This window comes from Brachyhypopomus gauderio, chromosome 3 (assembly GCF_052324685.1).
Source record: "Brachyhypopomus gauderio isolate BG-103 chromosome 3, BGAUD_0.2, whole genome shotgun sequence".
In the NCBI taxonomy this organism is placed as follows: domain Eukaryota; kingdom Metazoa; phylum Chordata; class Actinopteri; order Gymnotiformes; family Hypopomidae; genus Brachyhypopomus; species Brachyhypopomus gauderio.
In genome coordinates, this window is record NC_135213.1 from 18,768,005 (window position 1) to 18,788,629 (window position 20,625).

General features: G+C 45.6%; 1 protein-coding gene across 2 annotated transcripts in view; it reads left to right on the plus strand.

Moving 5' to 3' along the window:
* The window catches only part of dock1 (dedicator of cytokinesis 1), a 196,447-nt gene that overhangs the window by 4,665 nt on the left and 171,157 nt on the right, over positions 1-20,625 (plus strand). For both annotated transcript variants that reach the window (XM_077000004.1, XM_077000005.1), the window contains exons 2-4: positions 16,348-16,431; positions 16,979-17,019; positions 17,240-17,295. In XM_077000004.1, coding sequence (XP_076856119.1) covers positions 16,348-16,431; positions 16,979-17,019; positions 17,240-17,295 — 181 coding nt within the window. The remainder of the gene's footprint in view (positions 1-16,347; positions 16,432-16,978; positions 17,020-17,239; positions 17,296-20,625) is intronic.

Below are 20,625 nucleotides of genomic sequence, written 5' to 3' on the forward strand. Positions count from 1 at the left end.
GGAGCAGTGACTAGGCCTTTAATGATAGTTAATTGTCAGCTAAAGTTTTATTATCATTCAAATATTGAGTAATGATATAATGGTCTTTTTATTATACCATTTTTTTTTACTGTAAAAAACTGTAAATCAAAGTAAATGCATGACCAAGACTAGGGTTGCAGCGGTAACCGGTTTCACGGTATACCACGGTATTAAAATGCACGGTTATCATACCGTGTGCGTTTGCTTATTACCGGTAAAAAGCAAGCCAGCGGAGAAACTGACCCGCGCATGCGCAACTCCGCTCCGGTTCAGCTACTCAGCACACAGCAGTGAGAATGGCAGAAAGTGCATCAGACTTAACACATTTTTTAACAAAAAAAAAAAGCTAAACTAAAATCAGTGGCGAAAATGACGTAATCGCGGTGGCTCCGCCCGTGCGCGAGGGTCTCGCGCGCTGTCGATTCGCGAGGTCGTGCACCTCTCGAATTTTGTAACTTTGCGCGCGCTGCACCTCAGCGCAATGAACAAAGTCATGTTTGCAGGATTCATACACGTTTAAAAGGTGGAATTAAAACACTTGTACGTCACTTTAAAGGTCCGTTTCAATATTTCCCAGCACCTTAAACTTAATTAAGTTAAATATTTATACATATACTCGAAATAATTCGCTTTTTCATCACATTATTTAATGGTTGTTTATTTCCAAAACGCCCAATCTTAACGTCTTCACGTTCTCTCATGTTTCGTCCTGGAATTAAAAGAGGCTCGTATTTGTTAACGTAAGACAAAAGAACTGTGCCGAGTCGCGCGCTACGGTCACTAGTGAAAGTATAAACCTAGCTTTTTATGGTCCTTGCTTTCGCTGGATGTGAAAGACGCCATTAATTTACATGCGTTCAAATTCTAGCGTACCTGTTTTTGAAATGTTAAAACCAGACTCTGTGTGAAAGCCTTAAAATAGAAATCTCTATTGTGATGATGTCAGAAATAAATCCTCTCTTTCTGCAGTATCTGGTTATATTCTAACTTGGCAGTACAACGGACGTTTACGACAGTTGTTGATCAGACACTGACCCAGGCTGAGTTTATCAGATATTAAATAATTTAAACTTAAATAATTGTACTGAAATCCATGATTTAGGTTTCTCTAATTTTGCAGTATTTATATAAACATGTGTACAGCTTATTTTTTTAAAGGACACATTTTGTATACAATAGTTCCAGGTTTCTACAATAAATAGTTAATTGAACAAAATTAACTTGTTGTAATTTCTTTAAGGGTCAGTGTATCTTTTAATAATATACAAACTAACTGTGATACCGTGATAACCGTGATACCACGGTATTTTCTGAGACGGTTATCATACCGTGAAAATCTCATACCGTTGCAACCCTAACCAAGACATCTACTCCAATGATGTAGTCATTGGCACAGGAGGTTAGTTGTTGCAAAAGGAAGCAAAAGAGTTCAGGAAAAGATGCTCGCGTTTATTCTTCGCAGAGGTCACCCAAAGGCTGAATGTTCGATGAGGTTTGAAACAAAGACAAGAATCTGATCAAAATTGGCTTGCAGTTTTATGGTAAATTATACACACTTTACTTGCTAGCTGTTAGCATCAAAGCTCCAGTGCAAAAGACTATTCCTTCTGGGATACTGAACAAAGAAGCAGATTACTGTGTTCAGTTTTCACTCAACACATTTTGTTCTGATGAAAATATCAAAATTTGTGTTCTGTTTAATGCATTTGAAATCGAATTACTATGGAAAATGATTACAGTCAGAGCTGATCGTCTCGGGCTGTTTAAATAACGACCAGGCGATTATGTGTTAATTCTGACAGGGTCCTGATTACTTTGATGCGCACAGTCACTTTGTTGACGGTCATGTGGTTAGTTGATGTAAAAATACCTGGTGTAATATCTTTATAGGATTTGAGAAGTAGCTTTTGAACAGAAGGATTCTTTCCACAGAGATGAATGTTTCCACTCTTATAGCTTTATATCTACATGTAATTAGGTTGTTTTCTTCTTCATTTTTTTGGCATGAGGTGCTTTCTTGAAAGTCTGTGTGATGTGTAGTTGGCTTCCTGGAGGTGTTTAAGGAAGGAGTTGAACTTCCTTGCTGGAGTGCAGCATTAAGGGTGCATGCTCCGCATACCTCCCTGCTTGGTCATGAGTGAGGAGCTCCAGTCTGACTCCAGCTGCCAGAAGTGACCTGCTGTAGGGTAGGGAGGGGCTATATGGTAGGGAGGGGCTGTGCTACGGTCGCCTGCCGCTGCTCTAGACATGCTACGTGTAGTTTTATGAACACCACCACTAAAATAACTACTGATTTTGATTTGAACATCTTTGTCCCTCTACTTATTTAAAGAAGAGTGGATTTGTCATTGCTAGTGGCAAGAGATTTTAATGTTCTTTGCATTAATGACATCTATTTGCATTGCCAGTTGTTGCTATGGCAGCAGTAAAGTTATGAAACTCATAACTTTATAACTCCATGGATTCAGTGTTACGACTTAAACATCATCTTTCTTACATAAACTGGTTTTACCTCCTAGATCTTCAGAAGTCTCTCTCTCTCTCTCTCTCATATTCATATATATATATATATATATATATATATATATATATATATATATATATATATATATATATATATATATATACACACACAATATTCCCACATGTACAAGCTTGGGTCCTATCAGAAACCTGTGTGCTTGAGGGTCTTGTGTAGTATCTTAGCTGTTCCCAGGATTTCTGGCATTCTTCTGCATGGAGATCTTAGATGTTGTTCCTGGGATGTGCTGGTTGCCTTCAACTTCCATATAGTTTCTTTCAGCTATTCACATATTCGGTTTCATGTTCCTTGTTCCTGATCCTGCTATAGCTTTGGATTGCTATGGACATCACATATGACCTTAGTCTGGTTATTGTCTACCACCTTTGGAGGTGTATCCCACTTTGACCGTGGAATGTCCAGCCACTTGGGACAAACATATATCTGAACACTGTGCACTGTCTAACGAGGTCTAACATCTTGCATTCTACTATTATGTGCTGAATTGTCTCTTAGTTGATGCCTGGAGTGGTACAACTCAGTCTCTCTTGTGCTCAGAGTTGTTTCCTGTCCTGCCATGTCTTTGATCTTTCCATCCTTTCCCATCCTTTCATAGGCCTTTTCCATATCCGTCACTTCTATTCTTTTTTGGTGGCATGTACTATACAGGGGTTTATCCTCCCATGACGTATAAGTGGGTTGGTCTCAGTGATGGTCACAGTAGAGATCATCTGTAGTGTAGTGTTCACATCTTCCAGCAGGTCTTCAGGTTCTTCACTTAGTCTGCTGGTGCTCCACCATAGTCAATCTCACGTCAGCAGCTCTGCTGTTGAGCTTGGTCCACGTGTTCATGGGCTCTTGGTTCCCAATTTAAGGGTGTGAAGGGGATGATATTTAACCGTCTGATCTGTCCCGGCTCCCCCTTGCCTCAGGATTTGTGCTGTAATGTCGATCTAATATATATATTTAAAATATTGTTTTGGTGCTAGTTATATAAAACTAGGCATGCACATGTATCCAGCTGTTCATTGAGACTAAACTCAACTGAACACTGGTACCACAGATGTAGGACAAAGTTACTGTACATTTTTTTTCCCTCCATTTTATGAAGACAGTTGGTGAGCCACAATCCAGTTTGATCGTACTTTCCTCAAGTGGTTTTAATGTCCTCTGACCTTTTGTACATCCTGAAATATGAAGTTTGTCTGTTTTTCCTGTTGTCTGTGCCGGCATTCTACTGTGTTGTGATGAAACAAGCCAGCAGATCAAACGCATAGTAGGAGTTGATGTCTACGTTTGTCAGCACACAAAGCACAAAGCATGTGTGAAATCTGATCCAGAGCCCGGGGCACCGCACGTTGTTTTCAGCCTTTCTCCCTATTGTGTGACGAATTTATTCAAATTCCCTTTGTTTGGGAACCAGAGCATTGCCTTGTGAATATTGTTCTGTTGTGGAGAGAGGGATTATTAAATGAGATGAGAAGGAAGGTAAACCCCCACCTACTCAGCCTGAAGATGAACAAACCACTTGGGAAGAAGTGATTTCTGTGTGGTGCTGGGTATAAGCCTGAATCGAAGCCATTGCTAGGGATCAGATCAGAGATTCAGATCAGTGTTGTTAAAGGAAAAGCTTACTAAAGCTTGGTAGAGAACAGCTCAGCTACCTTCGGTTTGCTAGGCTGGTGATGGAAATGAGCAGAGAAACGTAGCGCGTCTGTGAATTGAGCAGGTGTCGTTTCAGAAACGGGAGGGAACATGAAATGCTTTCTATGCGCTTTGTGGAGCGTAGGAAAGGAACTTTGTGTTTGCTGCCTGTCTGCCTCGTTTGTCTACTGTCCTCGGTTCCCCTCCCTCTGTCTTACTCAGTCTTTCTCCCTTGCATGCTCTGTGTGGGACTGGGGGACGCTGCTCTGTGCGGGACCGGGGGACGCTGCTCTGTGGGGGACCGGGGGACGCTGCTCTGTGTGGGACTGGGGGACGCTGCTCTGTGTGGGACTAGGGGACGCTGCTCTGTGCGGGACCGGGGGACGCTGCTCTGTGGAGGACTGGGGGACGCTGCTCTGTGTGGGACCGGGGGACGCTGCTCTGTGTGGGACTGGGGGACGCTGCTCTGTGGAGGACTGGGGGACGCTGCTCTGTGGAGGACCGGGGGACGCTGCTCTGTGTGGGACTGGGGGACGCTGCTCTGTGGAGGACCGGGGGACGCTGCTCTGTGGGGGACCGGGGGACGCTGCTCTGTGGAGGACTGGGGGACGCTGCTCTGTGGAGGACCGGGGGACGCTGCTCTGTGGGGGACCGGGGGACGCTGCTCTGTGTGCTGGTTGCAGTGGTGGGGCTCAGGCTCTTCCTTTGCCACACTTTGGTTTTCCATTTGAGGAAATGAAGCTTCCTGTGGCTCCGCTCAACTGCAGGGCCGGGGCTACAGCTTCCCGCAGGACAATGGCCCTGTTTTTACACACACACACACACACACACACACACACACATCACACACAACACACACACACACACACATCACACACAACACACACACACACACACACACACACACACACACACACACACACACAGATTAGTTTGTTAACGATGGATCTCTTCTGCCTTGGTTGTTGGTAAGAGCAGACGTATAGGCATCTTTGCTCTCTGTTCTTCCCGTCCGCTCTCCTCCGCTCTCCTCCCCTCTACACCCGCTCTCCTCCCCTCTACACCCGCTCTCCCTCCCCTCTACACCCGCTCTCCCTCCCCTCTACACCCGCTCTCCCTCCCCTCTACACACGCTCTCCCTCCCCTCTACACACGCTCTCCCTCCCCTCTACACACGCTCTCCCTCCCCTCTACACACGCTCTCCCTCCCCTCTACACACGCTCTCCCTCCCCTCTACACACGCTCTCCCTCCCCTCTACACACGCTCTCCCTCCCCTCTACACACGCTCTCCCTCCCCTCTACACACGCTCTCCCTCCCCTCTACACCCGCTCTCCCTCCCCTCTACACCCGCTCTCCTCCCCTCTACACCCGCTCTCCCTCCCCTCTACACCCGCTCTCCTCCCCTCTACACCCGCTCTCCCTCCCCTCTACACCCGCTCTCCCTCCCCTCTACACCCGCTCTCCCTCCCCTCTACACCCGCTCTCCCTCCCCTCTACACCCGCTCTCCCTCCCCTCTACACCCGCTCTCCCTCCCCTCTACACCCGCTCTCCCTCCCCTCTACACCCGCTCTCCCTCCCCTCTACACCCGCTCTCCTCCCCTCTACACCCGCTCTCCTCCCCTCTACACCCGCTCTCTCTCCCCTCTACACCCGCTCTCCTCCCCTCTACACCCGCTCTCCTCCCCTCTACACCCGCTCTCCCTCCCCTCTACACCCGCTCTCCCTCCCCTCTACACCCGCTCTCCTCCCCTCTACACCCGCTCTCCTCCCCTCTACACCCGCTCTCCCTCCCCTCTACACCCGCTCTCCCTCCCCTCTACACCCGCTCTCCCTCCCCTCTACACCCGCTCTCCCTCCCCTCTACACCCGCTCTCCCTCCCCTCTACACCCGCTCTCCTCCCCTCTACACCCGCTCTCCCTCCCCTCTACACCCGCTCTCCCTCCCCTCTACACCCGCTCTCCCTCCCCTCTACACCCGCTCTCCTCCCCTCTACACCCGCTCTCCTCCCCTCTACACCCGCTCTCCCTCCCCTCTACACCCGCTCTCCCTCCCCTCTACACCCGCTCTCCCTCCCCTCTACACCCTGTTCTGTTTCTGTGTGGCTTGCGAGTGACGGACTGTTTCGCTCCTCATTAAAACGACTCACTCATTTTCTGTTCAGTGGTTTCAAGCAGTTAAAAGTGGGGTAAGTATAAGACTGTCTGAAGTGGAGCTGCAATTAAAGCAGCAAGCCCAGCCCCCGGAGCGACTGCGAGTGGCTCCTCTCCGGGTGTTGTTCTGAAGCCGCACACGCAGTGGGAGAAGCATGTGCCAATGTTATGAAAGCAAGCGGTGCTCTTTATTAGCTATTACCCCCACCTCCCGTAGCAGGGAATACATTAGCCAACAAATCTGACCTGAAATATTTTGATAATGAGACACCTGTGCCCACGAGAGAGTGAGAGTGAGTATGTACACCGCATTGGGGGCAAAATCTGCAGGGAGTCGGCCTATAAGAAAGACAGAGACGTGAACTGCAGTCAAACTAATGCTTGCATTTAAACCACGTAAACCCCTGTCCAGCCCGAACGACCCCCCCCCTTTATGAACGAACCAGAGGTGGTGTGAGAGGAGCTTCTAGCTGCACGTCAGCTTATGATTGCTGAGGGAATGACCGGTGAGTAGTGGGGACCACAGCAGTCTTTCACAAGCTGAGCACCCTGTTTAAGTGGGAGCGGCAGACGGGTGGAGCGGCAGACGGGTGGAGCAGCAGTCGGGTGGAGCAGCAGTCTGCACTTTGGGTTTTCTGCAGTATTATATACAAGCGGTTGTCTTTTGTTGAACTTGTGACATACACAGGGTGTGTGTGGGTAATGTGGGTGCCACACACACACACACACACTCTGTATCTATGTACATCCACATGCACCCTAGTGCAGCACCAAAGAAAAGGATCTACAGCACTTGATGGAACAATGTGGTGATAAGCCCAGCAATGTCTGAACATCACTGGTCAAAAGCTGTGTTCTGAAATGTGTGTGTGTGTGCGTGTGTGTGTGTTTATAAAACTGAACTTGCACACAGAGCATGAGAAAGGTGGAAGTCTGGCAGAGCTGTTGCCGGGTGCTATCTGTGGTTTAGGGGGCGGGTCACTTCCTCTTCTCTGTGGCACACGTCTCTGAGCTGCTGAAGGTGAGCTTTGTCCGCCAGGCTCCACCAACCTGCCCTGACCTAGGACCAGTGCTCATACCACATTTCATTAGGGGGGACAATAGAATCTGATCCTAGAGCAGTACTTTTAATTATGGATGCTTGAATAAGTTGTATATTACATTTTTGAGCACTCAAAAGTATTTTTAATTTTACTCTGATCCTCCTCTCTTATCTTTTTAGATGAACTAGTTTTAAAAAAGAAGTTTATCAGTATGCATCTGCCAATGTTCTTTTCAATAAGAATTTTAAAAGGTTATTTTATAAAAATACACCTACAAATTGCATCATGTATCCTAATAGACATTAAAGTATAAAGCATTTTCGGGCCTGATCTCAAATCAGTCTTTTATTAAACAGATGGTAACCTATCCCACTTCTTCTGTGACCCTTGCACAATGATACATTATCGGCAGTGGAACTGGAATGTCTGTCTTGGTCATTGTTCGGTGCCTTCGGAATGGGAGTGTGTTGATGCACCTGTGCCAGGTGTGTGCCCGTGCGAAGACTGACCGTGTGGCAGCTGTAAGGGGCACGAGCCGGACTGGGCCGGGACCGTGGACTGCCTGTTTGGGTTGTGTGTCTGGAGGGTTGGAAGCTTCTGCATGCCTTAATAGATTCTCAGCTCTGAATTGCATAATCTGGGGATTAGAGAGGAGCGTTTGGGTTAAATGACAGTAATATTATGGCCTGTGCCTCTCTGAGGACTGGATTACAGAGTTCCGTGGAGGAAAAGGATTTGGATTTGGTACCAGTGACTGAGCAAGTGCTAAGAAAGCCATTCTAACACCAGCAATCCAATGTAAGAAGACATGTAGGTTATTACTTCTTCAGAATGTGTGTAGCCCCATGGCTTTTATTCTGGACAAATGCTTGTTTAGGATTAAGAGTTATTTATGAACTGACACAAACTGGCTTGTGGCACACAAACCTAGTGTATCAAAGGCACAGTGTGTGTGTGTGTGTGTGTGTGTGTGTGTGTGTGTGTGTGTGTGTGTGTGTGTTAGCTCTATGAAACATGCCAGATTGACCTTGTGATATGGTAACTGAAAGAGGTTTAGTCAAGCATGTTGATACACTCTTTTCCTTAGAGACAGTACTGCAAAGAAACAGACTCCTGATGAGCCAATCGTTATTGTGTGAGATTGATCTGCTCCACTAGAACAGGATGAGGGTCTCCAGGGACCTGCGTTGCTGGCACAGAGGCATTAGTGAAGGGTATTCCTCCCAGTCCACAGCAGAAGAGAACTCTGGCCGATCAGAGACTAGAGGGTCACTGGTGTGGGATTGTGTCTGAATGTGTTTGGAAGATGCAGTTGTCTCTTTTTGTTGGGTTTGGAATATTATTGTTCTCATGTTCCTGCACTGTTCTGTGTGCAGGTTTGGGTTGCACTGTGCCCTTTGAACTTGTGAACTTGAATAACTATAGTGTCACCGAGGAATGTGTTGTGACTTGGTGTTGTGAATTATAGTCATTTCAAACGTTTAAAACCGAGGTTAATGATGGATAATTAAATATGAATGATAAATCTTAATCTCCTCCCCAGTGATTTTAATAATTGTGCCAGGCTGAATTGGCCAGCTTTCTCCACATGCACATTCGTGGCCACGCATGGAACAATAGCCGATGAGTCAGCGGAATGAGCGCATCATCAGAATGTGTGCACTACCTCACAATGCCCACAATGGCGTGATTGTTAATAAAGGTTGCACACTGCACAACTCGTGTAGAGCCTTGCGGCCTCTCGAATGATTCTGTTAGTCCTGATGCAATTCCTGCAGCTTCATGCTCAACCATGAAATTAATTCCCATGGTTCTCTGTGCTTTTTCAAAGTCATATAGAATAAGGAATAAGCATTTCTCATTGTAACTGACACAAAAAGGAAGCAGAGCAAATACTAGTGCTATATAGATACAGAACTACAGTCTTCAGTGGTTTTCAGCTTGGAGTGATGACGAAATTTGAATCGCTCTATCTGTGTTTTGTCTGTACAACTTTCTCTCAGCGTACGTCCTGTTTTCTGCTGTCTGGCACGGTTGCTGGTGATTGGTTGGTATTGACTGTGTGTGTTGCCCACCGATCTGTTAAGACCGAGAATGATGCTTGGATCTCTCTGTGTCTGCGTGTGTGTCTGCGTGAGTGTGTGTCTGCGTGCGTCTCCGTGCACAGGCGTGAGGCTAAGTCTGTGAGCGTGTCTGTCTCCGCAGGCGTGTGTGGGTGTGTGGGTGTGTGGGTGTGTGCGTGCGCGCATCTCTGCAGGTGTGAGGGTAAATCTGTGAGTGTGTGTTTCTGTCTCCGCAGGCGTGTGTATGTGGCTGTGGTGGTTTTGGCGCTTAGCAGCCAAATAATCTTAATTATCTTAATTCCAATATAGCTGCTTCTAAAGATCCTTCACAGATTGTGAACTACTGGTTGAGACCTTGTGGTGTGAAGTTTGATGTGTCCCACAGACCCTAAAACGTGTGACTGATCTCATTATTCTCACTGGTTAACAAACGAAAACATTTTCAATGGAACATTCTCATTTGAATTTTGTTTGTTGAGACCCTTCATCTTAATGCAGTGAATGTATAGGTGGCCTGTTGCACTCCCCTCTCAGAGGCGTGGTGCGCCTTGGAAGTCTCTGTGTCTTTTGTGAAGGCGGGTGTGCGGACGGCATTAGCTGCCTGTGTCTGTAGGCCTTGCTCTGCTCCTGATGTGGCTATTATAAACTCCCGAGTTTGGACCATCTGGCCTGTCTCCATTCATTATACCCATAACCCTCTCTGCCCCATGCTCCCTCTCTTTCTCTGCCCCATGCTTCTTCTCCTTCTCTTCGCTCATTGTCGTTGTCTGCGTTTCCCACCCACACTCTCATCCAGCCAGCTTTGCCAGAATCTATTGTATTGAGAGACGTATTGCTCTTAATGTTCTTCTTGTAAAGCGTGAATGAAGTTGTTATTGGAGGGGATTTTTGCTCTGTCTGGCAGATATTGATTGCACCTTTTGAAAGGTCAGATGGGTAATTAATTTATTGTATATTTTTTATTCTGCTGCCTTTTTTCTAAGCTTTGCTGGAGTTCACAGGCTAATGCATACAGCTTTGGACTGGTAATTGTGGCTTTTGAAAGTCTCATGTGAATCTTGTGTACCATACGTGTATTGCTAATGAATGCACTTAAGCTTCATGCTGCCTTATGATGAAATGTTAATAATATTCATGATATTTTATCTGCTTTAAGTTCTAATAAAAACACTGTCCAGGTTGCTGCACAGTTTGGCTAACCACGTCCTTCTGGCTACGCAAGTGTGGCAGGGGTTGGGGGGTGTGGCATGGTTTGATTGTTGAGCTGATTTATCAGACACAAAACAAAACGTGCGTCTGTATTTATTTGATGTTGGACATGGTGCTGCTGGCATCGGGTGGTCTGTCACTCCAACCAGCAATGTTCCTGCTCTCAACCAGTGACCACCGCTGGAGGGTTTGAGGATGTTTAAAGGCATGCGAACAGATGGTGTATTGACTCTATCTAACTCTAAACTCTTAAGGTGTTTCCCATACAGTATCTTGCAGGACAGTTCAGTTAAGGTCGAGAGAGTAAAATTCCTCCCCAGAATTTTGTTCCAGCTGTCTGACTTTGCTTATTAGCTCCAGCCAGAAGGTGGCGTTAATTAGTGAAACAGACAGGACAGAGCATGATCAGGGCAGGGCCTTAACTGTTCAGATATGATCTTTTACACCTCTGTGGCGGCCGCCGAGTGGAAATATTAATCGCCCACTAATAGCACGCTTTTCATCTGCCCATGCCTGGCTGCATCTGTGCTTTCAATCATTAGTAGGTGATAACGAGAGGGTTTCGTTTGAGAGGAACAAAGACCACCACTATGGCCCATTTCTTTCTGAGCTCCTCATTTGTCAGTTGATTTCACATAAGATGTGTTCTCATCCAGAAGAGCTGTTCATATCCAAAGGTCCAGAAGTGTGTGTGTGTGTGTGTGTGTGTGTGTGTGTGTGTGTGTGTGTGTGTGTGTGTGTGTTTTCTTCATTTTTTCCCAAGGTATTATATTTTTTGTTATTCTTCTGCATCTCTGTTAAGCACTTTGGTTCTTTGAATTGCCCATGTGTATGAAAAGTGCTATACATACAACTGTGCCTTATGTGTATAAAACATGATGGATATTCCAGAGAGAACTGCAGTTTTGCAGATATACAAGTAGTCAAAATGTAAGTGAAACATACAAAGTTTCTGGAGAATCTGGTCCCTCCTGCTTGCACAGCTGATGAAGGAACTCTGTCTGAAACACACTGTTTCTCGAGAAGCCTTAAGCCTGCCCGACTATCCCTGCTGTGCAGTTCAACTGGAGCAACCAATCATGTTTGACAAGTGGTGGTCTGGCTATGTGATGACCAGGAGATGAGCTCCTCGGTGCCTCATAGCCAAGAACCTGGCAACACTTCTATACTTTCACTTTCCTGCTTTTTTTTTCACACACACACACACACACACGCACACACACACGCACATCAGACTCTCTCCCTCTCTCTGCCTTTAGATTCTGCCCTGCCTCTGCAGTGGTACAGATAACCATGATTAAGTTTGTGACTTAAACATACAGGTGATTTAATGCTGGAACAGAGGACCATCTGTCTAAGCTTGTCAGCCTGCGATTAGACCCCATTAGGGGTAAGATTAGGAAAGACTTACACACTAGTCTCTCTCATTTCTCTCATACAAGCCGGGAAGACTGCAGGGGAAGATCTGTTTTAGAGTAAGATTTGTACAGGACAAAGAAAGTTTGTGTGTGTGTGTGTGGGGGGGGGGGGTGTCTGACTGATGTTTGAATTCCAGACAATGATGCGTGTTTTCAGACCTTATTTTACAACGATGTCATTGTCCCATTGTGCGAGTGACAATCGTTAAAGAGTTGACTTCTGTCAAAAACTCCGTCCACGCATGTACTGAGAGTCCTGCTGCTGCAGTGGCATTACCGTGACGTCATTTATCTCTGTTAACACCTGGTCTGGTAATGCTGTTCTAGGACAGCCTTAGAAACATGTGTTTTCAGTGCATTTGTTTTAAAGGCAGAGGTTGGAGTGTCTGGCGTAACAACATTTACAGGTGTCATGGTGCTCAGGGCTGGCTTAGCTGATATCCTACACTGTCATCTTTATGATTGAAGTTGTCTTTATGCAGGTATAATGGATTTCTGCAATGTTTTCCGTCTCTGAGCTTCAGAAGGAGTGATTTTGTGAGCAAAAGACAACTTATTTCTTAAAAGCTTTACTGAAGCTGTGTGTGTGTGTGTGTGTGTGTGTGTGTGTGTGTGTGTGTGTGTGTGTGTGTGTGTGTGTGTGTGTGTGTGTGTGTGTGTGTGTGTGGATGTTCGGAGTGTGCATCTATGCAGGAGTGTGCTTTTGCCTGGTTGCTTACACACATGCACATGTGCAAGAGAGAGAAGCCACATACAGTTCTGGACTGTAGTCTTACAGGACACTCTGCCCTGGGTTACTCTTACAGCACACACTGCCCTGGGTTACTCTTACAGGACACTCTGCCTTGGGTTACTCTTACAGGACACACTGCCCTGGGTTACTCTTACAGGACACACTGCCCTGGGTTACTCTTACAGGACACACTGCCCTGGGTTACTCTTACAGGACACACTGCCCTGGGTTACTCTTACAGGACACTCTGCCCTGGGTTACTCTTACAGGACACTCTGCCCTGGGTTACTCTTACAGGACACTCTGCCCTGGGTTACTCTTACAGGACACTCTGCCCTGGGTTACTCTTACAGGACACTCTGCCCTGGGTTACTCTTACAGGACACTCTGCCCTGAGTTACTCTTACAGGGGCTCATAGCACAATAGTCTTTATTCACTCCATGTCTGTTGGAGGAGGACCCAGTGAAGCAGATGGCCAGTGCAGTGCACACGCATGCTGGGAGGCTCCGCAGAGTCAGAGAGCTCTTGCCGCTTCCAGAGACGGACACGGACCCAGCTCACGTTGACATGCTCGCCGTCTGCCTCCTGTCTCCGTTTTTGTTTTCCATGTGCTCTGTTCTCACCAACCTTTCCACCAAGCCCCCCCTCGTCTCTGATAACCTGCACCAACACACATCCGACAGGTTGTTGGCCTCACGGCTAGCCGCGCTATGAATTCCAGTCACACTTTGGCTCTGAGTGGATGTAATACAAGGCAGCTCTGTGTAGGACTGAGTGAAGCCGGTTAGCTCTGGCCTGCCCCCCCTTCCACCCAACCCCCCCTAATGAAGATAGAAAACATGTCTTTCACGACTCGAAGCACTAACCCCACAGGTCAAGCCTTTCTCAAATTGTAGTGCAGTTTTCGTTAAAAGGGCTTTGGGTACATGGTTACTCAGTGCTTTATAAAGACAGGTTCAGCTGTAGTTTATATTGACAGAAGGAGAGTTTGGTGAAAAGAGACCAAAATGAAGCGCTCTGTGAAGCGCTGGTGGGCGGTGGTAATGCTGTAGCTGTAGTTAAAGGCCAGTGTCCTGCTCTGTGAGGGGTGGTGGTATGGGTGGGGTGTGCGATGTCTCTCCCTGGGTGTTCCTGCATCATTTCCTCCTGGTTGGTGCACCCTGGCACGTTTTTGTCACTCCATGTAGAATCATTGGCTCAGGCCTGGATTCTGTATCTAGCCCATTCCCACAGAAGTGCCAAATGATGTACTGCTTGTTCTTTTATACACACACACACACACACACACACACTTTAGAGCTGACTGTGTGGGTGTTTACTTTAGCTGTTTACTCTCTGCTCATCATGTTGGACACTTACACTGGCCATTTAAACACATTTACACTGGTGTTGTGTTGTGCAAAATAGTCCTGAATCCAGGACTGTGCATGCGTCTGTGTGTGTGTATGCATGCAGATCCGTGTGTGTGTGTGTGTGTGTGTGTGTGTGTGTGTGTGTGTGTGTGTGTGTGTGTGAGTGCGTGAGTGCCTTTACTCTAAAGGCAGCCTGTGAGCTGCTGTGGGAGTGTGTGGAAATGTTGGATTTCTGTGAACAGTGATGCCAGACCTCTCCCCCTGGAAACTCCAGCTTCTGATTAGTGTGATGCATACATTAATCCCAATGATCCTCTCAGATTGGTGGGTGTGTGTGTGTGTGTGTGTGGTGTAAGGGTGCAGTGCTGTGGTCTGCCCTCAATCCTTCTGGCCTCTGGCCGTCACCTGATCACAGCTGTGCACAGCCCCAATTACTGCAGAACTCCTGGGGGTCCGTGCACATCTCACACCTCCTTTCGCTGAGTGCAGGTCTGTGTGTGTATGTGTGTATGTATGAGAGAGAGAGAGAGAGAGAGAGGTGTATTAACTGAACGAATCAGTTTTATAGTCCGAAGACCATAAGGCCTCATGTCTCGTCATCTATTGTTTGTTGACATTAGCTTGTGCCACATTAATTGAAATGGCTGAATTGAAACAGCAGGCAGTTTACAAATAGATGACTTGTGCAAATGTACGTGCCGTCCTGTGTTTGACTATATGAATGAGTGTTTATGAATTTGAGTATGGGTTGTATGTAATTTTCCAGTGCTTGAGTGCAATTTATTGTTTGTAATTTCCTGGTGCTTGTATATAATTTATTGTTTGTAATTCTTCAGTGTTTGCAGGCACAGCTTGCTTCTCTCTGCCAGAGAGTTTGGGTGTGGGCGCGAGTGTCTGTTTCTGTGGGGAGATGTTTGTTGTAATGGTACAGTGTCTCTAACACACCTTTTTGTGTAGGGATACCTCCACCCTCCTGAAAATGGAGGGGTGGCATTGATGGAGAGACCCCTGTCTGGGGTGTGTGTGTCATTCTCTCCCTCCTGCTGTCCCTCCAGTGGAGTGTGTGGCCTCCAGGGTTTAGTTAGTGTGGGGGTGGGCAGCACCTGGACAGGTAGATCATCTCATTGCAACCCCTGAGGGAGAGTGAGTGAATGAAGGAGAGAATAAAAGACTGATTGAGATTCTGTTTTCCACAACTTGCTCAAAGTACAAAAGTGTAAGATGGATAAAGATTTCAGATGCACTAAACAGTCGGGTCACTGGAGAGCTGGGTTTATAGATTTTTCTTTTAATTCACATTTTTGATTCATCGGTTTCAGGCTGTTTATGGTGATCTTGGTCCTGGGAGTTTTTTTCACATTGATACATTCAATCATTCTGTTTCTATTCAGTGGATAATCATCTGAAATTTCATGATAAACATTTTGAAGGCATAAATATTAATGCATGCATTTACTGGACCTCGTTCATCAAAGCTCCATAGCAACAGAAGTGCAAATTCAAGCATAGGTTCAAAGACCATGAATAACATGGAAACTATTTCACATCTGTTTCATGAAACTGTCATATGAGCTGGAACCGAGTGTTGATTTGAGCTTAATTGTCAAATCAGTCTCAGCCATGTGGAAACAAGGATGAATGCCTGTCCTTTATTTACATGTCACACGGATGACATGTCCCAATTCTCACTGTCATGCCAGGGCTGGCCCATTCCCCCAGAAATAAAACCTTGAGAAAATAAAACCTTGAGAAAATAAAACCATGGTCATTTATGTATGTTATGTTATTTGCAAGGTTTTATTTACTGTAGGTTTTGCTTTTTGGGGAATGTCATTAATGTGTTGTGGATGTGTCCTATGTAATGTTTTGAAAATCTTGATGAAACTGACCTTTTAAGCACAGGGTTAAGTATTCTTCAGGTTGTTTAATAGCCTCTTTCTTTGGCCATAATCAAGTTGGATCTCATCTTTGATTCAAAGATGAATGAAAGATGATGCTAAATATGGGTCTAATGAATTAGAAAACATTTGTGTAATTCTTATTTTATAAAGCGATTGGACCATAGAGAACACTGATGAGTAAGGGCCATTGTGGTCATTCTGTGTACGTTTCTCTCTCTCTCTCTCTCTCTCTCTCTCTCTCTCTCTCTCTCTCTCTCCCTCTCACTCCCTCTTTCTCTTTCTGCAGCTGTCTATAACTATGATGCACGCAGTGATGAGGAACTTTCGCTGCAGATTGGGGACACAGTACATATACTGGAGACCTATGAAGGTGAGCTGTCAACATGTGCTCGTCTGTACCTCACTAATCCATAACCCAGTCAGGTTAGCTCTCTCTCTCTCTCCCCCCCCCCCCCCCCCCCCTTTGCCACTCTTTCCTCACTCTACAAACAAAGGTATGTTTGATCAAGTGTGGCACCTGTGCTTGCTGGGTGAGAGTGGAGCGTTATTAGTGTGTCCATGTGCCTTGTTCTTGAGCTAGCGTGGGGCTGGGCAACGGCAGGACCCAAGGGCAGACCTTCCAGACTCCTTCCTCACAGAAACTCTCCATTTCTGATTTACTTCTCCTCATACTGTGACTTTTGTCAGAATTTCCATTCCCATCTAGCCCTTATTTGATAGCTGTATTTGAGCTGTTTTGCCCAAGACTATAGCAATTGTTAGCAATGATTGCATTGTTTAGAGTCGACCCCAGAAACAACTTACGAGTTTGTGTTCTGGTAGATTTGAATAGCCAGTGCAGTGCAGTCATGGCTGTGTAGATGGATGTAGATGTGTAGATGTGTTTGTAATGGCTTACCACCATGTTTGTCTTTCAGGTTGGTACAGAGGACACAGGCTGAGGAGGAAGTCAAAGAAGGTGAGCTCACCTGTTAGGAGGTATAAGCTCAAAACAGTTAAATCCTGGCTGCTAACCTGGATGTTAATAAGCCTATGTGATAAATGAAGTTCAGAACGCATGGGTGCTGAGGGGGAGGGAGTCTGCTCCCGTCCACGCAGCACAACGCTACCATGAATCATTCATTTCTCTTCATTTGAACTTTGCTCATGCTTTTTTCTGCCTCTGTATTTATGTGCAGGGTATATTTCCTACCTGTTATGTACATCTGAAAGAGGCCACAGTTGAAGGCATTGGGTGAGTTTGTCAATGGTTTATTAATTGTTTTTTAATCAAATTCTTTCACAAATGTAGTAATAATAATAATAGCCACAATAAGTGACACAATTACACAGTTACAACTGTAGGCTAGTCCAGGTGCTGGTTTCTTGCCCATAGTTTCACACCGGAAGGGTCAGTAATTTTCAACAATTCTGTTGGCTATATGCACACAGTGGGTACGGAAAGTATTTAGACCCCTTTAAAATTTTCACTCTTTGTTTCATTGCAGCCATTTGCTAAAATTTTATTTTTCATTAATGTACACTCAGCACCCCATCGTGACAGGAAAAAAACAGAAATGTAGAATTTTTTGCTAATTTATTAAAAAATAAAATCTGAAATATCACATGGTAATAAGTTGCTGTGACACTCAGTATTTAACTTGCATGCTGTCAGTTTCTTCTGATCCTCCTTGAGAGTTCTACTCCTTCATAGGAGTCCAGCTATTTTTAAACTGATTGGACTTAATTAGGAAAGGCACACACCTGTTTATACAAGACCTCACAGCTCACACGCCTGTCTATACAAGACCTCACAGCTCACACGCCTGTCTATACAAGACCTCACAGCTCACACGCCTGTCTATACAAGACCTCACAGCTCACACGCCTGTCTATACAAGACCTCACAGCTCACACGCCTGTCTATACAAGACCTCACAGCTCACACGCCTGTCTATACAAGACCTCACAGCTCACACGCCTGTCTATACAAGACCTCACACGCCTGTCTATATAAGACCTCACAGCTCACACGCCTGTCTATACAAGACCTCACAGCTCACACGCCTGTCTATACAAGACCTCACAGCTCACACGCCTGTCTATACAAGACCTCACACGCCTGTCTATACAAGACCTCACACGCCTGTCTATACAAGACCTCACACGCCTGTCTATACAAGACCTCACAGCTCACAGTGCACTTCAGAGCAAATGAGAATCACGAGGTTGAAGGAACTGCACAAGGAGCTCAGATCTGGCCACGGTTACAAAAGAATTTCTGCAGCACTCACAGTTCCTAAGAGCACAGTGGCCTCCATAATCCTTAAATGGAAGAACTTTGGGATGACCAGAACTCTTATTAATAATAATAATAATGCATTTTATTTAATGGCGCCTTTCTAGCACCTAAGGACACCGTACAATAAAAGACAATCATAAAATTAGACAAAGGAAATAAACATTAAAGATAAAACTAAATTAAATAAAATATTCCAATCAGGACAGAGGAAATTTTATAAAGAAAATGCAATTTTATACAGATGAGTTTTGAGTCTGGATTATTAGATTATTATTATTATTATGGATTATTAGACCTGGCCGTCCAGCCAAACTGAGCAATCGTGGGAGAAGAGCCTTGGTGAGCCTTGGTGAGAGTGGTGAAGAACCCAAAGATCACTGGGGCTGATCTCATGAGATGCAGTAGGCAGATGGGAGGAAGTTCTACAAAGTCAACTATCACTGCAGCCCTCCACCAGTCAGGGCTTTATGGCAGACATATGAAAGACACACGAAAGCCCACATAAAGTTTGCCAAAAACACATGAAGGACTCCCAGACTATGAGAAATAAGATTCTCTGGTCTGATGAGATGAAGATTTAACTTTTTGGCTTTAATTCTGTGTGTGTATAGTGTGGAGAAAACCAGGCACTGCTCACCACCTGCCCCGTACAATCCCAACAGTGAAACATGGTGGTGGAGGCATCATGCTATGGGGGTGTTTTTCAGCTACTGGGACGGGACGGCTGGTTGTAATGGAAGGAAAGATGAATGCAGCCATGTACAGAGATGTCCTGGAAGAAATCCTCTTCCAGGGTGCTCTGGACCTCAGACTGGGCCAAAGGTTCACCTTTCAACAAGATAATGACCCTAAGCAGCTAAAATAACAAAGGAGTGGCTTCAGAACAACTCTGTGACCATTCACAGAGAATGGCAGAGGATCCCCAAATCCAGGAGTGAAAAACTTCCCATCATTCCCAAGAAGACTCATGGCTGTACTAGCTCAAAAGGTGCTTCTATTTGGTGCTGAGCAAAGGGTCTGAATACTTATGACCATGTGATACTTCAAAGAGTGAAACATTTAAAGAGGTCTGAATTTTCGTAACCTGTGTATGTATGTGTGTGTGTGTGTGTGTGTGTGTGTGTGTGTGTGTGTGTGTGTGTGTGTGTGTGTGTGTGTGTGTGTGTGTGTGTGTGTGTGTGTATATATATATATATAGAGCTTTGCAGTCAGTGAACATTATAAATAAAACTATTTAATCTCATGAAGACGATATATATCACCAGATATATGGTGATGGGGTTACAGCACTCGAGTGAGGTTTGTGCTATATCAGGGACTTTATTCTGTCATTATGGATGTCTCTGATGTTCAAATCTCTGGCTGTCGAGTTAAAAGTTAGCAACGTTCCAGAAGCAGGAGAATTCTCATTCTAGGCACATGAAACAAATTGCCGGTTCTTGAATAAAGCGGCCCAGTGTTCTTAAAGCTGCTTTAAACGGGGCTTGATGGAGCTCTCTCACCGAGCTGCTGCCACTTTGAAACACGTTATCAGTATCACACTTTATCGGAATCACACTTTATCGGAATCAGCATGGCTGATTTCATCAGAGATTTGCCCTTGAAAGAGACCTGGCAGTACCCCACTTGTACATCATCTCCTGGGTTATGTGAACTTAGTGGCATAAAGGTTTTCTGTGGGAAGTGGCTTTCGGAGATCTGTCCCCTGATTGGGGGAGAGACGCAGGGAGGGGCCTCGGGGGCCGGTTCAGCTTTGCCTGAAGAGTAATCGGAGGAAGGCGCGAGAGCGGCTTTCGGATCAGGCGTCCTTGAACACGGCAGCCGCGGCGAATATCCATCTGAAATGAAGATCTGAGTGTGGCTTACGAAGAATGTCTGGATTAGTCATGGCACGAACAGGGTGCTTTATTAAGATAAGATTGAGGATATGAGCTGAGTGAACCTGCTCGAGAGCCCTCTCCCACAGCCTGTGCAGGACTCATTTAAATCCAGCACATTAGTATATTGCATTATACATCTCTGACTCTGCTGCGGTCTTTTAACGTATGTGTCTTGTTGGGGTGATGTATAGATGTGGGTCTCACATACATTCTGCTGAAGGATGCTGAGAATTGATGGTCTAGTATGTCAAATTTCTTCAGTGCAGCATGGAGTTCGTATCATAAGGCATTTGGTGTAGTAAAATACAGCATAGCTTTGATTTTGCTCGATATGCACCAAAGTAGCATGTGATTTTTACTGCAGTGTAGGGAAGTGTCTTATATTATTAATCTCCTTGCACCA